Consider the following 16,260-nt stretch of genomic DNA (forward strand, 5'->3'; position numbering starts at 1 on the left):
TTAGTTCAGCTTGCTCATTGCAGGATCACAAATATGGAACATAGAAAAGTGATAGGAAAGAAAACAACTTGCCTGGAAATAGTGTCAGACAATTGCTTTGAAATAACTGGTGCTGCTTCAGCAGGCCTTCCAGGTCTAACAATTGGAGAACAAATTGGAGGCATGTGGAAATCAATAGCTGAAACAGAAGAGATAACATGTTTAAATATCGAAATATATGATATATGGATAAGACTAGATAATTACAATAAAAGTGTCACAGCTAATGATAGCCAACCTATACATCCCTCATCTGGTGATTCCAAGGATGGAGTCATAACTTCCATCTTAATAGCGGTCAGCATAGTCTAAGCAAGGAAACAATTAAAAAGACTCAAGAACCTGCTTAAGAACGATACCACACACACAAATAGATAGGAGAGGAGTAACTGACAGTTGATCCAATCCTCTTATGACTAACAAGCCACATAGAAGACAAAGATTTGGTAAATTGTAAGTAAAATGGCAACTAACCAAGAACTACAGTTGTATCTCTAGCTTTCCCAAGTGGTCTACCATCAGGACGTATAGCTTCGGCAAGATGACGCTCAAAATATTTAAGTGGGAAAAGGCGCCTAAAGGCATCAACCTCCATTTCTGATGAAAGATCCTTGGAAGCATCTGGAAATCCCATACTCTTTTGCATATTTAAATAAATAAACAAAAAGTAATGTAAGAAACAAAAAGTATTAATAGCTGCTAGAAACACATATACTCATCAGAGCAACGAGAAGGAAACAATGCAACTGCACAAAGAGTTGCCATCCATGAAATGGTGGTAACAGTGACAATACTAAAAACTAAAATTAAAATTGCAACTATTTTCTACTTCTAGAGATTCTACCGTAAATTATTCTGGAAATGCATAGGACCCATTATTTACAGCGTAAAAAACTTACGTTTTTATTTCCACCTAAGAAGATAACAAGAAACAAAGATCAAATGAAACTCAATGAAATGTTCCACAGGTACAAAATTTCACATAACAAAAAATCAATGACGAAGAACATTGAAACAAGAATAGGAACTCAAATTGCAACGTAGAAATGCACAACAATAAATAATTAAAAATCATATATTAAAAAAAAGGCGCGAATAGCTGGGAAATGGTACTGACTGTATAAGAAGCAGCAGCTTGCCAGAGAGGAGGTGGACGACAAGAATGTCCAAGCCGATGGTCGTGCCGGGGGATCCGCCGGGGTGGTGGCGGTGTTGCCAGAGGCGGTGGCGCCGACGGTCGGAGAAGAGTGGTGTAGGGTGCGGCTGGTGTTTGGCGAGTGAGGAGCTTAGGTCTCCGTAAATGAAAGCTCTAAAGTTCTTTCTCTTTTTTTTTTTATTATTTTTTCCAATGTTGCGTGAAAAAAGGCCCAGCCCAGGTGAGTCTCAAGCCAATTTATTTTTTATTTGGGCTGAAAGTGCCAATAATTGTTCTTTCATATTTGGGACTTCCTAAGCCCATTCTCATTTTACAGCCCAATCAAAATAATTTCGAAAGAAAAAAAAACTAGACTAAACTTCTGAAGTAATATTATTCCTAGCGAGAATTGGGGCAGTTCCGAAAAACCCTAAACCCCGGCGACTGAAGAAGCTCGATTCAACGTCAATGGCGTGTAACGGCTCTGGTTGCCAATCCGGTTGCTACAAAGACGAAGAAGAACCGAAGCGTGAGAATCTAGCAGTTCCAACAAAAACCGATTCAGCGAGCAATGGGAACATCTGCGTCAAGTGCAAGCTGAACGACTCCGTTTCGGGTTACGGCGGCATCGACGATGGTCGCTTCTGCGCTGATTGCTTCAGGAGCAACCTGTTTGGGAAGTTCAGATACGCCGTCACCTCGAACGCCATGATCTCTCCCACCGATAAGGTCCTTGTTGCATTCTCAGGTGGCCCTTCTTCAAGGTCAGTTCAATGAAATTTCTTAGTTTGTTTGTATGAATCAGAAAATCTGTGTTTTTACTGTGAACTCTTAGAAGCATGATAGAAGATATATTCGCTTTACTTTGTAAAAGTTCTTTTTAGAAGCTTATCCAAGTTCATACTATGATTGGTCATGTTTATAGATGATGAAAATGTATGCATTTTCTGTTTAGGATAGCTTTGCAGTATGTGCATGATTTGCAAGAGAGGGCACAGAAGAATTTTGATGCCTGTAGAGATAGGTCGTTGCCTGTGTTTGGTGTTGGAGTGGTGTTTATAGATGAGAGTGCTGTTGTGCCGATTCCTTCTGGTGAGATGGATGAGGCGGTTGGATTTGTTTCTTCGGTTGTTTCGTGTTTAGCCCCGCCAAAGAAGGAGTTGCATGTTGTTCCTATTGAGACAATTTACTCGTCCGATTCTAGTGACGGAAAGGAGAGGCTGTTAAAGATTCTGAATGCTGTGAGTGATCCCACTGGAAGGGAGGATTTGTTGGTTAATATTCGCATGTTGGCACTTCAAAAGGTTTGATTCTGAACGCCATAATGCCATACACTTATCTCATCTTAGATAGAAGCTTGTCTGCTTGTGCCTTGTGGATGTATGTGTGTGTGTGTGTGTATGTGTATATATATATATATGAAAGCAGCTAATTTAAAATGTTTTACATTATGCAGGTTGCTTCTGAATTTGGTTATAACAGACTTGTTCTAGGATCATGCATTTCAAGAATTGCTTCTCATGTCATTTCAGCCACTGTGAAGGTTTGTTGTGGATTTTGAGTGAGCGAAGGTCGTTAGTCCTGTAGCCCATATATAACCATTAAATGTGAATATCTGTGTCATGCTTCATTCATGAGAATGCCAAATTGACTGGTCCATGCCTAGTTTAAGATTCTTGTCCACATTGTTATGAATAAAATTAATCTTTCAGCTTATACTCTGTTGTAGTTCTTATATATGTTTCTTGTTTCAACCATTCTACATAGAAGATGACCTAATAGAGTGCATCCTTCTGTTCATGTTTTTACAGGGTCAGGGATATTCATTACCTGCAGATATACAGTATGTTGATGCTCGATGGGAAATTCCAGTTGTGCTTCCTCTACGTGATTGTTTCGCTCAAGAGATCAACATGCTTTGCCGCCTTGATGGGTAGAAAATTGTTTCTTTTGTGTCATGTTAAGTGTTGTATCATATATTACTTTACTTTCCGTGTATTCTTTAATGTGCCAGACTCACTGAGTTGTATAATCGATTGAGTACATGTCTTTGATCTGTTTGGCAGGGCAGTCTAAAGACTTTAAAGTTGTCTACAAGTCCAAGCTCTACCATCAATGGCTTGGTCTCATCATTTGTACAATTATTGCAGGTATGATTTGTTGCACCTTGTCCTTACCCTTCTATACAACAGAGACACTTTTGAAGCTGGGTTTTAAAAATAGTAGGTCATATGATCCGTTTAATTAATACCTCAGTTGGAGCCAGTGATTCCCTTTAGACACCTCTTGTTTTAACATATAAAGTTATCTTAATTGGTATACCCATATACAAATGTGCATACATGGGTATGGGTATGTGTATGTGTATGTGTATTATTGTAATTGAATTATATGTTAAAGTCTTGTTTACAGTAGCTGTGGCTCTAAGTTTGGAAATGAACACCATTTTTGCAGGAAGAAAACCCATCTAGAGAGAGCACAATTGTGAGAACAGCTGGGAAACTCATTCCTTTCCAATTTAACAAGATTCCCGAGATCACTGATGGTCATGTTCCCTTGGCAACTCGAAGACGCCAAAAGAGATATAATCTCAAATCGAATGAATCTGTTTCCTCGGAATCTTTCTGTCCTCTCTGCAATAGCCCACTTGATAAGTCTGAGATTGTTAATCGAAGCAACCATGATAATGGTAGCACTGGTGAATTTTTTTATGCTGCTTGCTGTTCTAGTTGTCAGTATCAGATACTTCCAAGAGATTCCACGACAATGGAGCAATTTTATACGGATTTACCCCAATCTATAATTTCCAGATCAGAGGAAGCAAACAATTGTAACTTGAGTCTGCTAAGGTGAGTGACTGTTTTGATGTCAAGATCAATGGATTGCATTTCAAATTCAGTTATAACTCATGCTTAGCTATAATCACTCAGCCTTCTTGAAAACCCTTACTGTGGTACTGGTCTACTGGGTGCATGTTAAATCAAATTTGAGCTCTTGCTTATTAGGCAAATATTTACTTTCTTCATATTGCAATTCTTTTTACTGTCATGATGGTCTTCGCTGGATTACATGTGACCTGAAAATTCTACTCATCTCTTTCTTTTCAGGGAACAAATACAAGATTGCTTGCTTTCAGATGATGAAGAAGAAACTTAGGTATACTTTCCCGGTTTCCCCACATTGAGGCTCTTAGTTTGAGGGCATGAATTCAAGTTTTGGTAATTGAATTTACGATTTTGAGTAACGTACTACAATTTTTGGCTTATGGCAAGAGAGTTTATCTATGGCATTAAACATCAAAATCTACTGGCCTCCTTCAACAGAAAGTTAAAGTCTTGGATTCATGAAGTGAACAATTCGAAGAGTGACAAAGCTGACCACAGATACTTGTGCCTCATGCGTCACGCGGGGTGTTCAATTTTCCTCATTAAGAATCGCTTTAAAGCTACTTCAAGTGTTAATAAACAGGGTTGGATCATTTTAATTTTCCCCTTATTATTATGTGTGTATATTATTTCATTAAGTGACATTGTGGTAGTGTACTGTAACTTAAGTTAAAAGATAGGTTGGATCACGACCCAAATAAAGGAAAGTGGAAAAATTATTCTGCAATTTTTTTGTAGCTAGAGATTTCTTTTTCTCCCCATTAACATATTTGACGTTTAGTTAGTGCTATCTTTGATGAAAACTTTTGTCTGAACTAAGTTCGAGATTTTTGTATGAACATATGCACGAAAAACATCTATAATCGGTTATATATAACTAATTCAACTGCCACTAAATATATAAACAACTATGAATCATTAATTACAGAGGATCACTTCCAATTTGGCAATTGCTACCAAAATTTATGCCATTTTTCTTCTCATTTGAAACCTCCGTCGAAAAATGTCAGCATTATACACTAGTGCATCTGCAAAGTAATATTTGAAAAGGCGATCATATCCTGCTTCTATGTCTCTGTTGATCTATCTACGAGGAGTTAGAAAAGAACTTCTCTCGATATCTTCTTCTGAATCATTGAACAAACACTCATCGATCCAATTATCCATGAGTGTGTTATCTCGCCTTCTTCTTTTACCATACAAAGCCTCATTAAACATATCAAAATTTCTATCCATTTCGTGAAATGTATTTTTTAGTATTCTTTTGAGGTGAGAAACTAGATTTGAAATGGATTTTGTGAATATTTGATAATTGATATTTGTAAGTGTATCCGCAACAAATAACTACTTTTCAACGGCTAGTTTTGCAACGTCTATCTTACAACGGCTAGTTTTTTCTTGTTTAATTTTGAAACAACTAGTTTTGCAACATTTACTTTCATAAACAGTAATGCATAGTGATATTGTATAATTTTAAAAGTTACATCACAAATGAATAAAACATACTAGATTACATACGGTAATACACATTAATAATAAAACAGACTACTTAACTCTATAAATACAAGGAACTATTAAGTAAACCACTTATTAATTATTTTCTCACATGCAATCTCATGAAGAGCTCGTCATTTTTCACTCATTATAGACGTGTCAGCATTAAGTATTTGCTTATCCATTTCTCTCTCCTTTTTCTAAGCTTCCATTTCCATTTCCCTTTTCTTTGCATTTATCTCCATTTCTTTAATATATTTCTGAGTTTGTAATTCTTGTTCTTTCATTGCCGCTTGAATTTGTAACTCCTTTTCTTCGATTGCCATAATCTTTTTCCTATGTTGCCTCTCCTCTTCTCTTTCTTTAGCCATCCTTTCCATTTCCATTTCCCTTTTCTTTGCATTTATCTCCATTTCTTTAATATATTTCTGAGTTTGTAATTCTTGTTCTTTCATTGCCGCTTGAATTTGTAACTCCTTTTCTTCGATTGCCATAATCTTTTTCCTATGTTGCCTCTCCTCTTCTCTTTCTTTTTTTCTATTCATTAGTTCCTTTTCTCTAAGGTTGTTAATATCTTTCATGAGAGATAGTTTTTTAACAACCAATAATTCCTTTTCGCTAAGATCTTCACACATTTGTACTTTTCTCTTACCCTTTCTCTTCTTCTTCTTTGATCCTTGTTGGCGAACGGGAGAGTCCACACTGGTTTTCATAACCATCGGTGTTTCTGTATTTGATGATGATGAGTATTGCGAATTTGGACTAGATTGTATCGGAATATGAAGGGACGGATTAGAAGAGCCACCAACACCAAATGAGTCATGTCTCGATGTACTGAATTGAGTTTGAAATGGCAAGGATGTTGGAGTAACATTTCCGATAAAGGGGTTAAATATGGATGAAAATGGAAAATGTGGTGTTTGTGAATTTGGATTATGTGGTTGGAATATAGGGAATTGATTATTATAAGGAGTTTGAAAATTAAAATTAGGAAGATTTTGTGGATTTGGATTTTGAAATGTATTTGATAGGATGAAGTTTTGATTTGGAATATGAGAGTTTGAAGTTTGAGATTGAGTTTGAAATGGCAAAGATGTTGGAGTAACATTTCCAATAAAAGGATTAAATATGGATGAAAATGAAAAATGTGGTGTTTGTGAATTTTGATTATGTGGTTGGAATATAGGGAATTGATTATTATAAGGAGCTAGAAAATTAAAATTAGGAATATTTTGTGGATTTGGATTTTGAAATGTATTTGGTAGGATGAAGTTTTGATTTGGAATTTGAGAGTTTGAAGTTTGAGATTGTCGGATATTTGAAATTTGAGAAAAATTTTGTAAATAATTGAAAAAAGAGTTGAATTGGTTTGGATCCATATTTTTGAGCAAAAAATAATTTCAATAGAACTTTAATTTCATAAACTTTGAAAGAAGATGAAGGAAGAGTAGAAGAAATTGTGAAAATAAAAGTATAGGTAAGTAGTATATATAGAATAATAAAAATAACAGCTAGTTTTGCAACGGCTATTTAACGGCTAGTATTGCAACGGCTAGTTTTATAATATAATTAATATTTTAAATTTTATAAATAAAAATAAATAATCCAACCAAAATTTATTTTATAAGGTGTAAAAATTAAATTTATTTTTTTTATGTAAACAAATTTAATTAATTATAATTTAATATAAGGATATAAACAATATTCAATATTAATTTAATATAATTATTTCTATTAATTATGATTTAAATAAGGCCCAACTTTTTGACCGTTGGAGTTGGTCTAAGTAGAGTTAAATTTTAGAAGGGTTATGTAAATGATTAGATGAGTTTTGAGAATTCTGACGTGGAATGCACTGCATGGCACCAGAGAAAGAAGACGACGGCACCGCCACGTCGCCGGAACCACAGCCGTCACCTAGCGGCCGCTCCATCTGCTCCTCCTGCCGCCGCCCTAATCCGGTATGCCTCTGCCACGTGCTTCCCCCTCACCCCATCGAAACCTCCACACAAGTCCTCATCCTCCACCACCCTCACGAGGCGCACCACAAGCTCTCCACAACTCCTCTCCTCATTCGATCCCTTCTCCGCGCCACCGCCGTCACCGGCCGCCGTCTCCGCCCCGGCCTCTCCCCCTTGCTCGACCGATCTCCTCCTCCTTCCGTTATCTACCTCTTTCCGGCGACATCCTCCACTCCGGCCGTCGACATCTCCGACCTGAACGTGCAGGACCTCACGCGAAACGGCGAGAGAGAGCTTGTGTTGATCGCGTTCGATGGTACGTGGAAGCACGCGCGTGAGATGGTGAAGGCGAGCGAGGAGTTCCTCCAATCTAGGTTCGCTGTTAGGGTTTGTTTAGGAGTAGATGAGACCGTGAGTGGCGGAAGCATCTACGATTCGGAGTTAATTCTGAGAAAGGAACCGTTTTCTGGTTGCGTGAGTACCATGGAGGCCGTGGCTAGGGTTTTGAGGGTTCTTGATCCGAATGGAGTTGAAGTTGAGAGCATGCTGATTGGGATTTTGAGGGAGATGGTGAGGTTGCAGGCTGGGTTCTTGAAGCCGATGAATCCGAGGCCGAAATTGCTGAAGAAGGCTAAGGAAAAAGAGAAGAAAATGATGGAAAAAGATGAGATTTGAAAGGTTTAGCGATCTCTTTCGTGGAATTCAACTGGTATATCGAAATTGGTTTGCGACCATGGTTTTAAATTGCGGCTACGATAGCAATGCCATTAGTGCAATCGGGAGAAACTGCCATGATTTAGTGCTCCTGTGTTGCAGAACTGCCATGATTGCTGAAGTTATTTGCTTGTAATCAATGGCTATGGCTCAGTGAGTAAACTTTTCTGTTGCAGTGTTTCTGCTTTGTCACTAAGCTGATTATAGATGCCATTTGGTCAGTTTAAGTATCATTTCTTGGTTATGCCAATGCTTTGGTGTACAATCCTTGATAGTTGATGTGAAAATAGATGGAAAATTGTGCTGGAAACAACAAAGATGTGTGGGAAAATCGAAGTTTGGGATCAATTCATTTTTACTATCATATTCTTCCCATATATCATTCGAATGAGCTGAAATTGGTTTTTCAATACCACGACATTCTACAATTTGCCGGTTTCTTATGTCCCTTGGAGTTCGAATAAGGACAAAAACACTGAATTTTGTTGATTCAGTTTTCATAGTTCATACATTGACTTCGTTAGTGCATGTTTATTGATTAGCAATTTACTTTTACTTATCTGTTTTTGATGTGCTGATTTAAGCTCGATAACTGTATACAGTAATATGGTTTTGATGTTTCTAGATTACTCATTGGGATCCAAGTTATCAATCTTTTGACAGAGGTACATAAAAACAGCATATTGAAGATTTGAAAATCTTAATTACAGAAGCTATATTTAAAATGGAACAGAAATACAGAATACATGACAGCAAAAAAGCTTATGCTCTAGTGATTAATGTGCATGTCAAGCAGTTTGAGTATTATTATTATTATTATTATTATTATTATTATTATTATTATTATTATTATTATTATGCTTGAGTTAAATTCCAATTTGAAGATGTAAACTTCTTAGAAAGCTGAGTAATTTGGATTTTACCATGTGAACAAATATATTGCTGATCTTGGTAGTGAAATTCAGTAGCCACCCTTGGTTGAGTTTACTTATCTTTTATTTTGATAAAGGGAGGTGATGAATCATGAATCTGGCAGTTCATATATCAGTCATCCTGGGAATCTGGGTTTCCACTTTCCAGTACTAACTTGATGACTTATACAATTTTACAACCATTTGTTATCTCTAATGTGCTCTGCTTTTTGGCACTCTTCAAGAACCCATTAGAGAGAACAAACGGTTGCATCTCTGTATAAGTCAAATAAACTTGGTCTTTGGAATCCCAGATTTGCAGGATCACTAACTTACAACATGAACTTCCAGCTTCATGATTTTCCAAAACAAGACGAACAAATACAAGCTTCATGATGGAGCAGATAAAAGGAGAAGGTTTAAGGATCACTCTGATACTTTATTAGAGAAAGCGACAGTTTCATCGCCATAGTTGGTCGAAGCCGGAGATGTGTCTGCCATTTCTTTATTGTTATAGAAGCCATGTCAGAGCTTCAAAATGACATAACAAAATGCAAAAGAACTAAAATATACGCATTGGGGTCACCAGAGGGTGACCTTCACATCCAACCAAAATACCACACTTGGCATTAGCAGCTGAAATATGTTGAAAGTACCCAAATTCCCAAATCCACCCATTCCTAAACTCTTGATGACCTACCTCATAATGAACAAGTGGTAGCTAGGTACATCACTAATAATATTAACATGGATTCAGTTTGACTCATTTGTATCTGCTACTGGTGTCTGTATGTGTGTGTATTGTTCTGTGCTTTATAATGGTGTCAAAGCATCCAACATTCTATTTCACAACCCCAATTACAAAGCAAAGTATAATTTGAACAAACCATCGAAGGAAAGGAGCCAAGGAATCCTTCCTGAAAAGTGGTGTTTGAGTCTCAGTTTTTTCAAGTATAATAGGTATTCTTTTTGTTTGCTTGTGTCATAGTATGGTGAATATTCATTGCCCTAAGATTTAGCATAGTATGTTATAAATACTTAAAGTTTAAATAGTGACAATCTTTCAACTATTATAGTCAGGAAGACAGTTCACAGAACAGTATAAATATATATCAAATAGGCCTGAACCAAAATTGATAAATATAAGTGTTATTTGCTAGGTGCTTGAACTTGCAACTGAAATATTTTTAGTATGTCGAGATACCTAAGTATAAAACACTAGGAATTCAATATCTTTTAGGCCTTGAACATTTTAAAATAATTTGAAAATAAACCAGAGATGCTAAACAGAAAGGACCTTTTTTTTTTTCATAACAAAATATTAGGGTGAAATCGGCATCCGTCCCTAGGGTGTAGGCTCAACGAACATTTAGGGAGATAAGAATCACCGGCCAAAGTAGCCCTCATGGCAACAAAGAGGATTCAAACTCGCATTCTTTTGGAATATTTCTGAGTCTTTGTCACATGTGTCAACTATTTTTGCCAGACATGCATAACTATGAATTATTGTATAAATTTATAATATTCCCAAGATAATTTGAGTAAATATATTCTCAAATTTACATCATGAAATTGTTAATAACACATCTGCAGAATTTAGTATCCCCCACATTTGATCCCAACTTAATTAGTAGAATGATCCTTGCAATTCGGACCTTAATTAGGATATAATTGATTGGCTTATACTTTTCATAACTATATATATCCAATAGGTGAAGTTGATTAGCTCTAATGTCTTGCATCTCCACAATACTTTCTAATACTCTGCCTAATTTTTATTCGGTCATTTTGTTTTTAAGTAACAAATCTGAATATTTGAAACTACCATCCATCAGAAATGAATAATACTTTACAAATAAGGTTATATAAAATTCTAAAGGACATACATCTTATTTTATTTGTGTACATTTAATTATTTATGTACATTTATAAGGCCATAATGGGATTAATGGCCTTGATATAATGATAAACCATATTACATGGAAGTACAGTGCTTGTTCCTTCAGTTCTCATACTCTAGACAAATTATTATAACCATCTTCATAAGTACATGATTGTGCATTATGTCCAATATTGAGACTCCAAATATAATTCTTGATGACCAAAATCACAAAGATGAACACCGCAGTAGGGATGCAATAGATTCCAACCAACCCCAAATGCAATGTTAATGTTGCAGTAGCATCAAGTAGAGAGTAATGGTGGCCAGGCTTCAACAATATGATTATGCATAGTGAATATATGGTGAGAAAACCACATGTTACCAACCCTGCAACTTCATAATTCCCCTCTTGGTGTTTGTGTCCAATTCCCATAATCACAAAGGACATTACCAACATCACCATAACCTCCCCAATAGACTTAAAGAGAAAGTGGTTAAGGTACCTCTCATACACTTTGGTCAAGAAGCTAAAGAACATAAGCAAAATTAGGAACACAAAGTTCCCAATATTTGCAGCCACAAAGAAGATTAAAGGAGCATGGATATGTGTTTTGTAATGCTCAGTTTTCATGTAGAAACCATATGCTAAGAAGAAGCATAATTGGCTTATAAAGTAACATATTATACGCATTGGTGTCACCAGAGGATACACATTTTGTGTTATCCATATCTGGGGTGGTGTTGGTGTTGAAGTAGAAGCATTATTGTTATTTATATTATTCTCCCACAAATAGTGTAGCACTTGTCTAAAGGAAACTATGTCTATTTGTGTTTGGTTTCCACTTTGTGAATTGAGAATTAGATCAATACCTGATGGCATAGTTGAATTGGTAAGTGGATTTTGGGTAATGTTTCCAGGGTCAGGAGGAATGTTTAATGTAGATTCATGCTGCAAAAATTCAGGGTTTGATGGAGGAGTTGCTTCAGATTTTGAGGATGAACTTGACATTTGGAATAATATATATGATATGAGAAAAAGTGATGAGGCAAGAGATTGTTGGTGTTATAATAATACTTTCAGATTACTAGCTGAATTGTATTGTATTGAAATTTTATCTAGGCCTTTTGCTAATTAAGGTTCTTATAATAATAATTGAGAAGTTTCAATAATGTGTCCCAAGAAAAGCATAACAAGTTAGAGTAGATTAAATAAGTAAAACATTCCCTAAAGTTAACTTGAATTTATTGATAAAGAATTATTGCATGCATGATTCAAAGAAAGTAATCTCTCTTTCTTGAGAAATGATTTTTCATAGGAATCTACTAGAAGGAATTTTTACTGTTCCCATCATAACGAGTGGTACTGCCAAATTTAATTGGAAAATATTTTAATATGAAAATGTCTTTAAGTTAAAATTATAACTAAGATATAAACATGTATTATGTTAAATAATTTAGTCAAACATATTAAAATATTTGATAGTTTTTAACTGTTATTTTCGTATGAGATATTTTTAGGTAAATACTTACTTTATTTGTAATCATGTCACTAGAAAATTTTAGGTAATTATCAATGTGCGATAGTAGTTTTTAGTCATTTACGGTAATTTTTTTCTCCTAAAATAAGGACTAATCTGTTGCGGATTGAACTCCATTTAAATGTTTGTCACTAACTAATAGATTACTACATGCACAAGACAGGATTCAAATCCTCAATACTTTTTTTTTCGGTAAAAAATCCCCGATACTTACTTAAACGGACAGCTGGGCTAACAAGACCATTTGATCAAAATGTAACAAAATGACAAAAATAATACAAGAATTTCCTTTTTTTTTTGTTATTGCTTGCTAAGGTAACAAGGGCCGAAAGCCCAAACAACAACAACAGAAGAAGCAAATATCAAACTGAAAAAATTAATTTGGTGTCCATTTTAGACAAAAAAAAAAAACGTAGTGATCCGGTTTTTGTAAAATATGTCCTAAAATTATCTTTGGAGAATTGAAGCTAATACTTGAAAAATGGTCTTGAATTCACCAACCGGTGACATAAAAGGACCAAGTTGGGCATAACATAACATGTTTTCATAGGCTGAAAATAGAAAAAGGTAAACAAATAATTTAATAGCAACATTCCGCACGAGGCCAGAGAGAAGTTGTGGTATGTAGGGCATGCTTGTTGCAACATATTAAGAAAACAGAAATGCCACAATTCACATGATTTCCTGCTTTATTATTGTGGATTCAAAGCTGCCATACTTGCCACTAGCAAAAATAATCATAATCTAGATATTTGTTAAATGCAATAAATTAATTTTAAAATAGGATTGATTTGAGTGTAATGCAACAAAAATATAAAATAAAGTTAAAAAACATATTTTTTTTTTTTTTACCAAAGATAGGAGATTCGAACCCGCAACCTCTTAATTGAATATGGAGATACTATGTCATTTAAGCTATAACTCATTAGCTAAAAAACATAATTGTTAGAACTAAACAAGTAATGGAATTAATCAGATTACATTATCACTGATTTATTGGTTCAACCAGTTTATTTTATAGCTTTTGTTTGTGAAACTAAATTATCATACTTGATTTGATGATTTTGGCTACTAACTTTTGAATTAATTAATAATATATTAGTAGACAGTATAAATCATCACTAAAACTTATCATACTTTTTAAACCCCATATGGATTTCTAGTTGCTCTTTCCAATCCAATAACATCATGATTTCCCTTACTTGCACAATCACTTTTCGCCTTTCCCCTTTGCCCATGCAACCAACCAATAAAATAAATTGAACCTCCCATATAACCCTTTTCTCTTCATTGCTGCATATAACCCTTATTATATGGTGTTTTCTGTGATGTCTAAGAGTTTAGCATTTAATTGTAAACAAATTAAATAGTTAATATTTAATTTAAAAATAAAAATATTTAAAATTTGTTATAGAAAGTAAAGTTGGCAAAAGTTTTATATAATAGGTACATAAAATTGGTTTTATTATAAATTCCAGGTCTCTCAAAAAAATAATTTTTATATATTTTATGAGGGTATGGAGTGTTAAGCGATTAAAGGAGAGCACGAACATAAGTTGAGTATGGTAGAGATGAAAATGTTGAGATGGATGAGTGGTCATACGCGATTGGATAAAATAAGGAACGAAGATATAAGAGAGAGAGTTGGAGTAGCACCTATTGTGGAAAAGATGGTTGAATCGCGTCTTAGGTGGTTTGGACATGTGAGAAGAAGACCGATAGAACATCCAGTCAGGAGGGTGGATGAGATGGAAGATGAAAAAGGGATGAAAGGCAGAGGAAGATCTAAGAAGACCATCCATGAGGTGGTCAAACGAGATTTACATGTAAACGGTCTCTTTATAAACATGATACATGACAGAGCATAATAGCGTTGTTTAATTCATGTAGCCGACCCTATCTAGTGGGACAAGGCGTTGTTGTTAGAGTAAAACATTTACAAATTTTATGTTTTAGATATTTATGTACATCTCTAATGAAATATAATATAATTTCTAGACACTGTTCAGTTAGGTTTACACTCAATTTTCACAATATTAACTTGCAATTGTTAAAGTTTATGTATTTGATTACAACGGCACATTAATAAGAAAGATGATACGGATTATTGAAGTGCAAGTGATAAGTGGTGTGCTATAATTAATATGTTCTTTTTCAATTGACAACAACAACAACAACAAAATTATTAATCATTTCAATTAAATAATGCTATATTATTAGTGGCAGTTATGTGGACGGTGGAGATCAAAAAGTAGTTAGTCACATTGGCTAAATTGGCGGTGGAAAAAGTAGTGATTTAGTGAACTTGGCACGGCGAAGACGGCAATTTTCGTCACCAAATTTAATCGTTTGCACATAATTTCTTTTTATAATTTTTGTTAAACAATATGCTTACAATTTAAACAACTTTTTTGGAGCAACAAATTTGTGACGGTCCAAACAAGACGCTCTCTGTAGTTCGTTTCGTACCAATAAACACAATGTTTAGGAACCAAGTTGGATTGGTGTAGTAGTTAGCTCACTAATCCGCTTAAGCAAGTGTCGGGGGTTTGAATTCCGCCTTGTGCATGCAGCAACTCATTGGTCAGTGACAAACCCTTAAATAGAATTCAGTATTGCGACGGATTAATCCTTGTCCTGTCGGATTGAGGGATACCATGGGGAAAAAAAAAACACAATGTTTAGGAAGCTATTTCATTCATGTTTAATTTGGGATGAAATTTTCAGTTAAAATTCAATTTGATTGAATTGAATTTCTTTGTGTCCTTCTTATTATTTGAAGGGGAAAAAAAATACAAATATAAAGCTTTTAGCTTTGAACAAGAAGCTATTGAAGTTGCAAGCAGAAAATAATGGACAATCAAAAACTTTGAAGAGAAAAGCAATGTTTATGTTGTTCAATTTGTCTCTATGAAAAATAAACTCGGTGCACGCCAAAATAAATAAATAAATAAATAATAGTGAATGTTTAATATGTAATAGCATTTTCTTAACTCTTATTTAAAAAAAAAAATAATTACAAGAAGGATCAAATAATTTTGTAATGGGTTGTCACTTTGTAGATGATGACCATATATTTGTGAGCTGGCGTGGGTGACACTCTTTTCTTCATTGCTAATTAACGATTAAATCTCCTATGAAATCTCTTCTCATGTGTCTTTATCATATTTATTGTTTAAGACTTTTTTGTTTGTGCTTAAAAAAATATAAATATTATGTTTACTGTTTTCACCCTTTTTTTTTTCTCCTTTATTTTGTTTACAAAACTTTTGAAATGAGAATATTAAAAATGAAATAAACTCTTAATTAGTTTCTCTCTGACTTCATATCATAATTTCAATGGTAGCAGGCGGGCTAACCTCAATAATTTTTCTAAGTAATTAATTTATATATTCGAGTTTTGAAAATAAAAAAAAAATATTATTAGAAGAGAAATTTGAGACCTGAAGATTTTTTTTAGATCTAACTATCCAATCTAAATAATAGGTCTGAGTTATAAGAGTGTTCAAAAAAAAAAGAAAAATGAAAGACCCACGGCCCCCCAAATACAGGAAAAATCTGATTTTAATGATTTTATCAACTTTTCATAGGCATATGGTCGGTTTGCAATTTGCAGGTTATTAATTTTTTATGTTATCGACGTTTAAATATTAAATATATTTCATGCACACAAAAAAATTAATCATAAAATTAATTATTAT

At 34.5% G+C, this 16,260-nt stretch overlaps 3 protein-coding genes across 5 annotated transcripts in view; 2 read left to right on the top strand and 1 right to left on the bottom strand.

Annotated features, from left to right (window-relative positions):
• The window catches only part of LOC107647924 (exosome complex component RRP43), a 4,344-nt gene extending 2,995 nt beyond the window's left edge, over positions 1-1,349 (bottom strand). Inside the window, 4 exon segments of the mRNA XM_016351974.2 lie at positions 73-178; positions 278-347; positions 434-676; positions 1,157-1,349. Coding sequence (XP_016207460.1) covers positions 73-178; positions 278-347; positions 434-673 — 416 coding nt within the window. The 5' untranslated portion in view covers positions 674-676; positions 1,157-1,349.
• On the top strand, positions 1,554-4,796 carry LOC107645486 (cytoplasmic tRNA 2-thiolation protein 2). 3 transcript variants are annotated; one of them, XM_016349520.2, is made up of 8 exons: positions 1,554-1,938; positions 2,130-2,478; positions 2,631-2,717; positions 2,986-3,107; positions 3,246-3,324; positions 3,629-4,023; positions 4,282-4,330; positions 4,498-4,796. In XM_016349520.2, the coding sequence occupies exons 1-7, from the start codon at positions 1,643-1,645 to the stop codon at positions 4,328-4,330; spliced, it is 1,377 nt and encodes a 458-aa protein (XP_016205006.1). In that variant the 5' UTR covers positions 1,554-1,642; the 3' UTR covers positions 4,498-4,796. The 3 variants fall into 3 exon arrangements, 2 of the variants coding, with proteins under 2 accessions (XP_016205006.1, XP_016205004.1); XR_001621466.2 differs by having other exon boundaries at positions 1,555-1,938; positions 4,282-4,392; XM_016349518.2 differs by having other exon boundaries at positions 1,555-1,938; positions 4,282-4,796.
• On the top strand, positions 7,335-8,872 carry LOC107645487 (DTW domain-containing protein 2). Its single transcript, XM_016349521.2, has one exon. The coding sequence runs from the start codon at positions 7,404-7,406 to the stop codon at positions 8,187-8,189; it is 786 nt and encodes a 261-aa protein (XP_016205007.1). The 5' UTR covers positions 7,335-7,403; the 3' UTR covers positions 8,190-8,872.

This window comes from Arachis ipaensis, chromosome B06, assembly GCF_000816755.2.
Source record: "Arachis ipaensis cultivar K30076 chromosome B06, Araip1.1, whole genome shotgun sequence".
NCBI classification, from domain to species: Eukaryota; Viridiplantae; Streptophyta; class Magnoliopsida; order Fabales; family Fabaceae; genus Arachis; species Arachis ipaensis.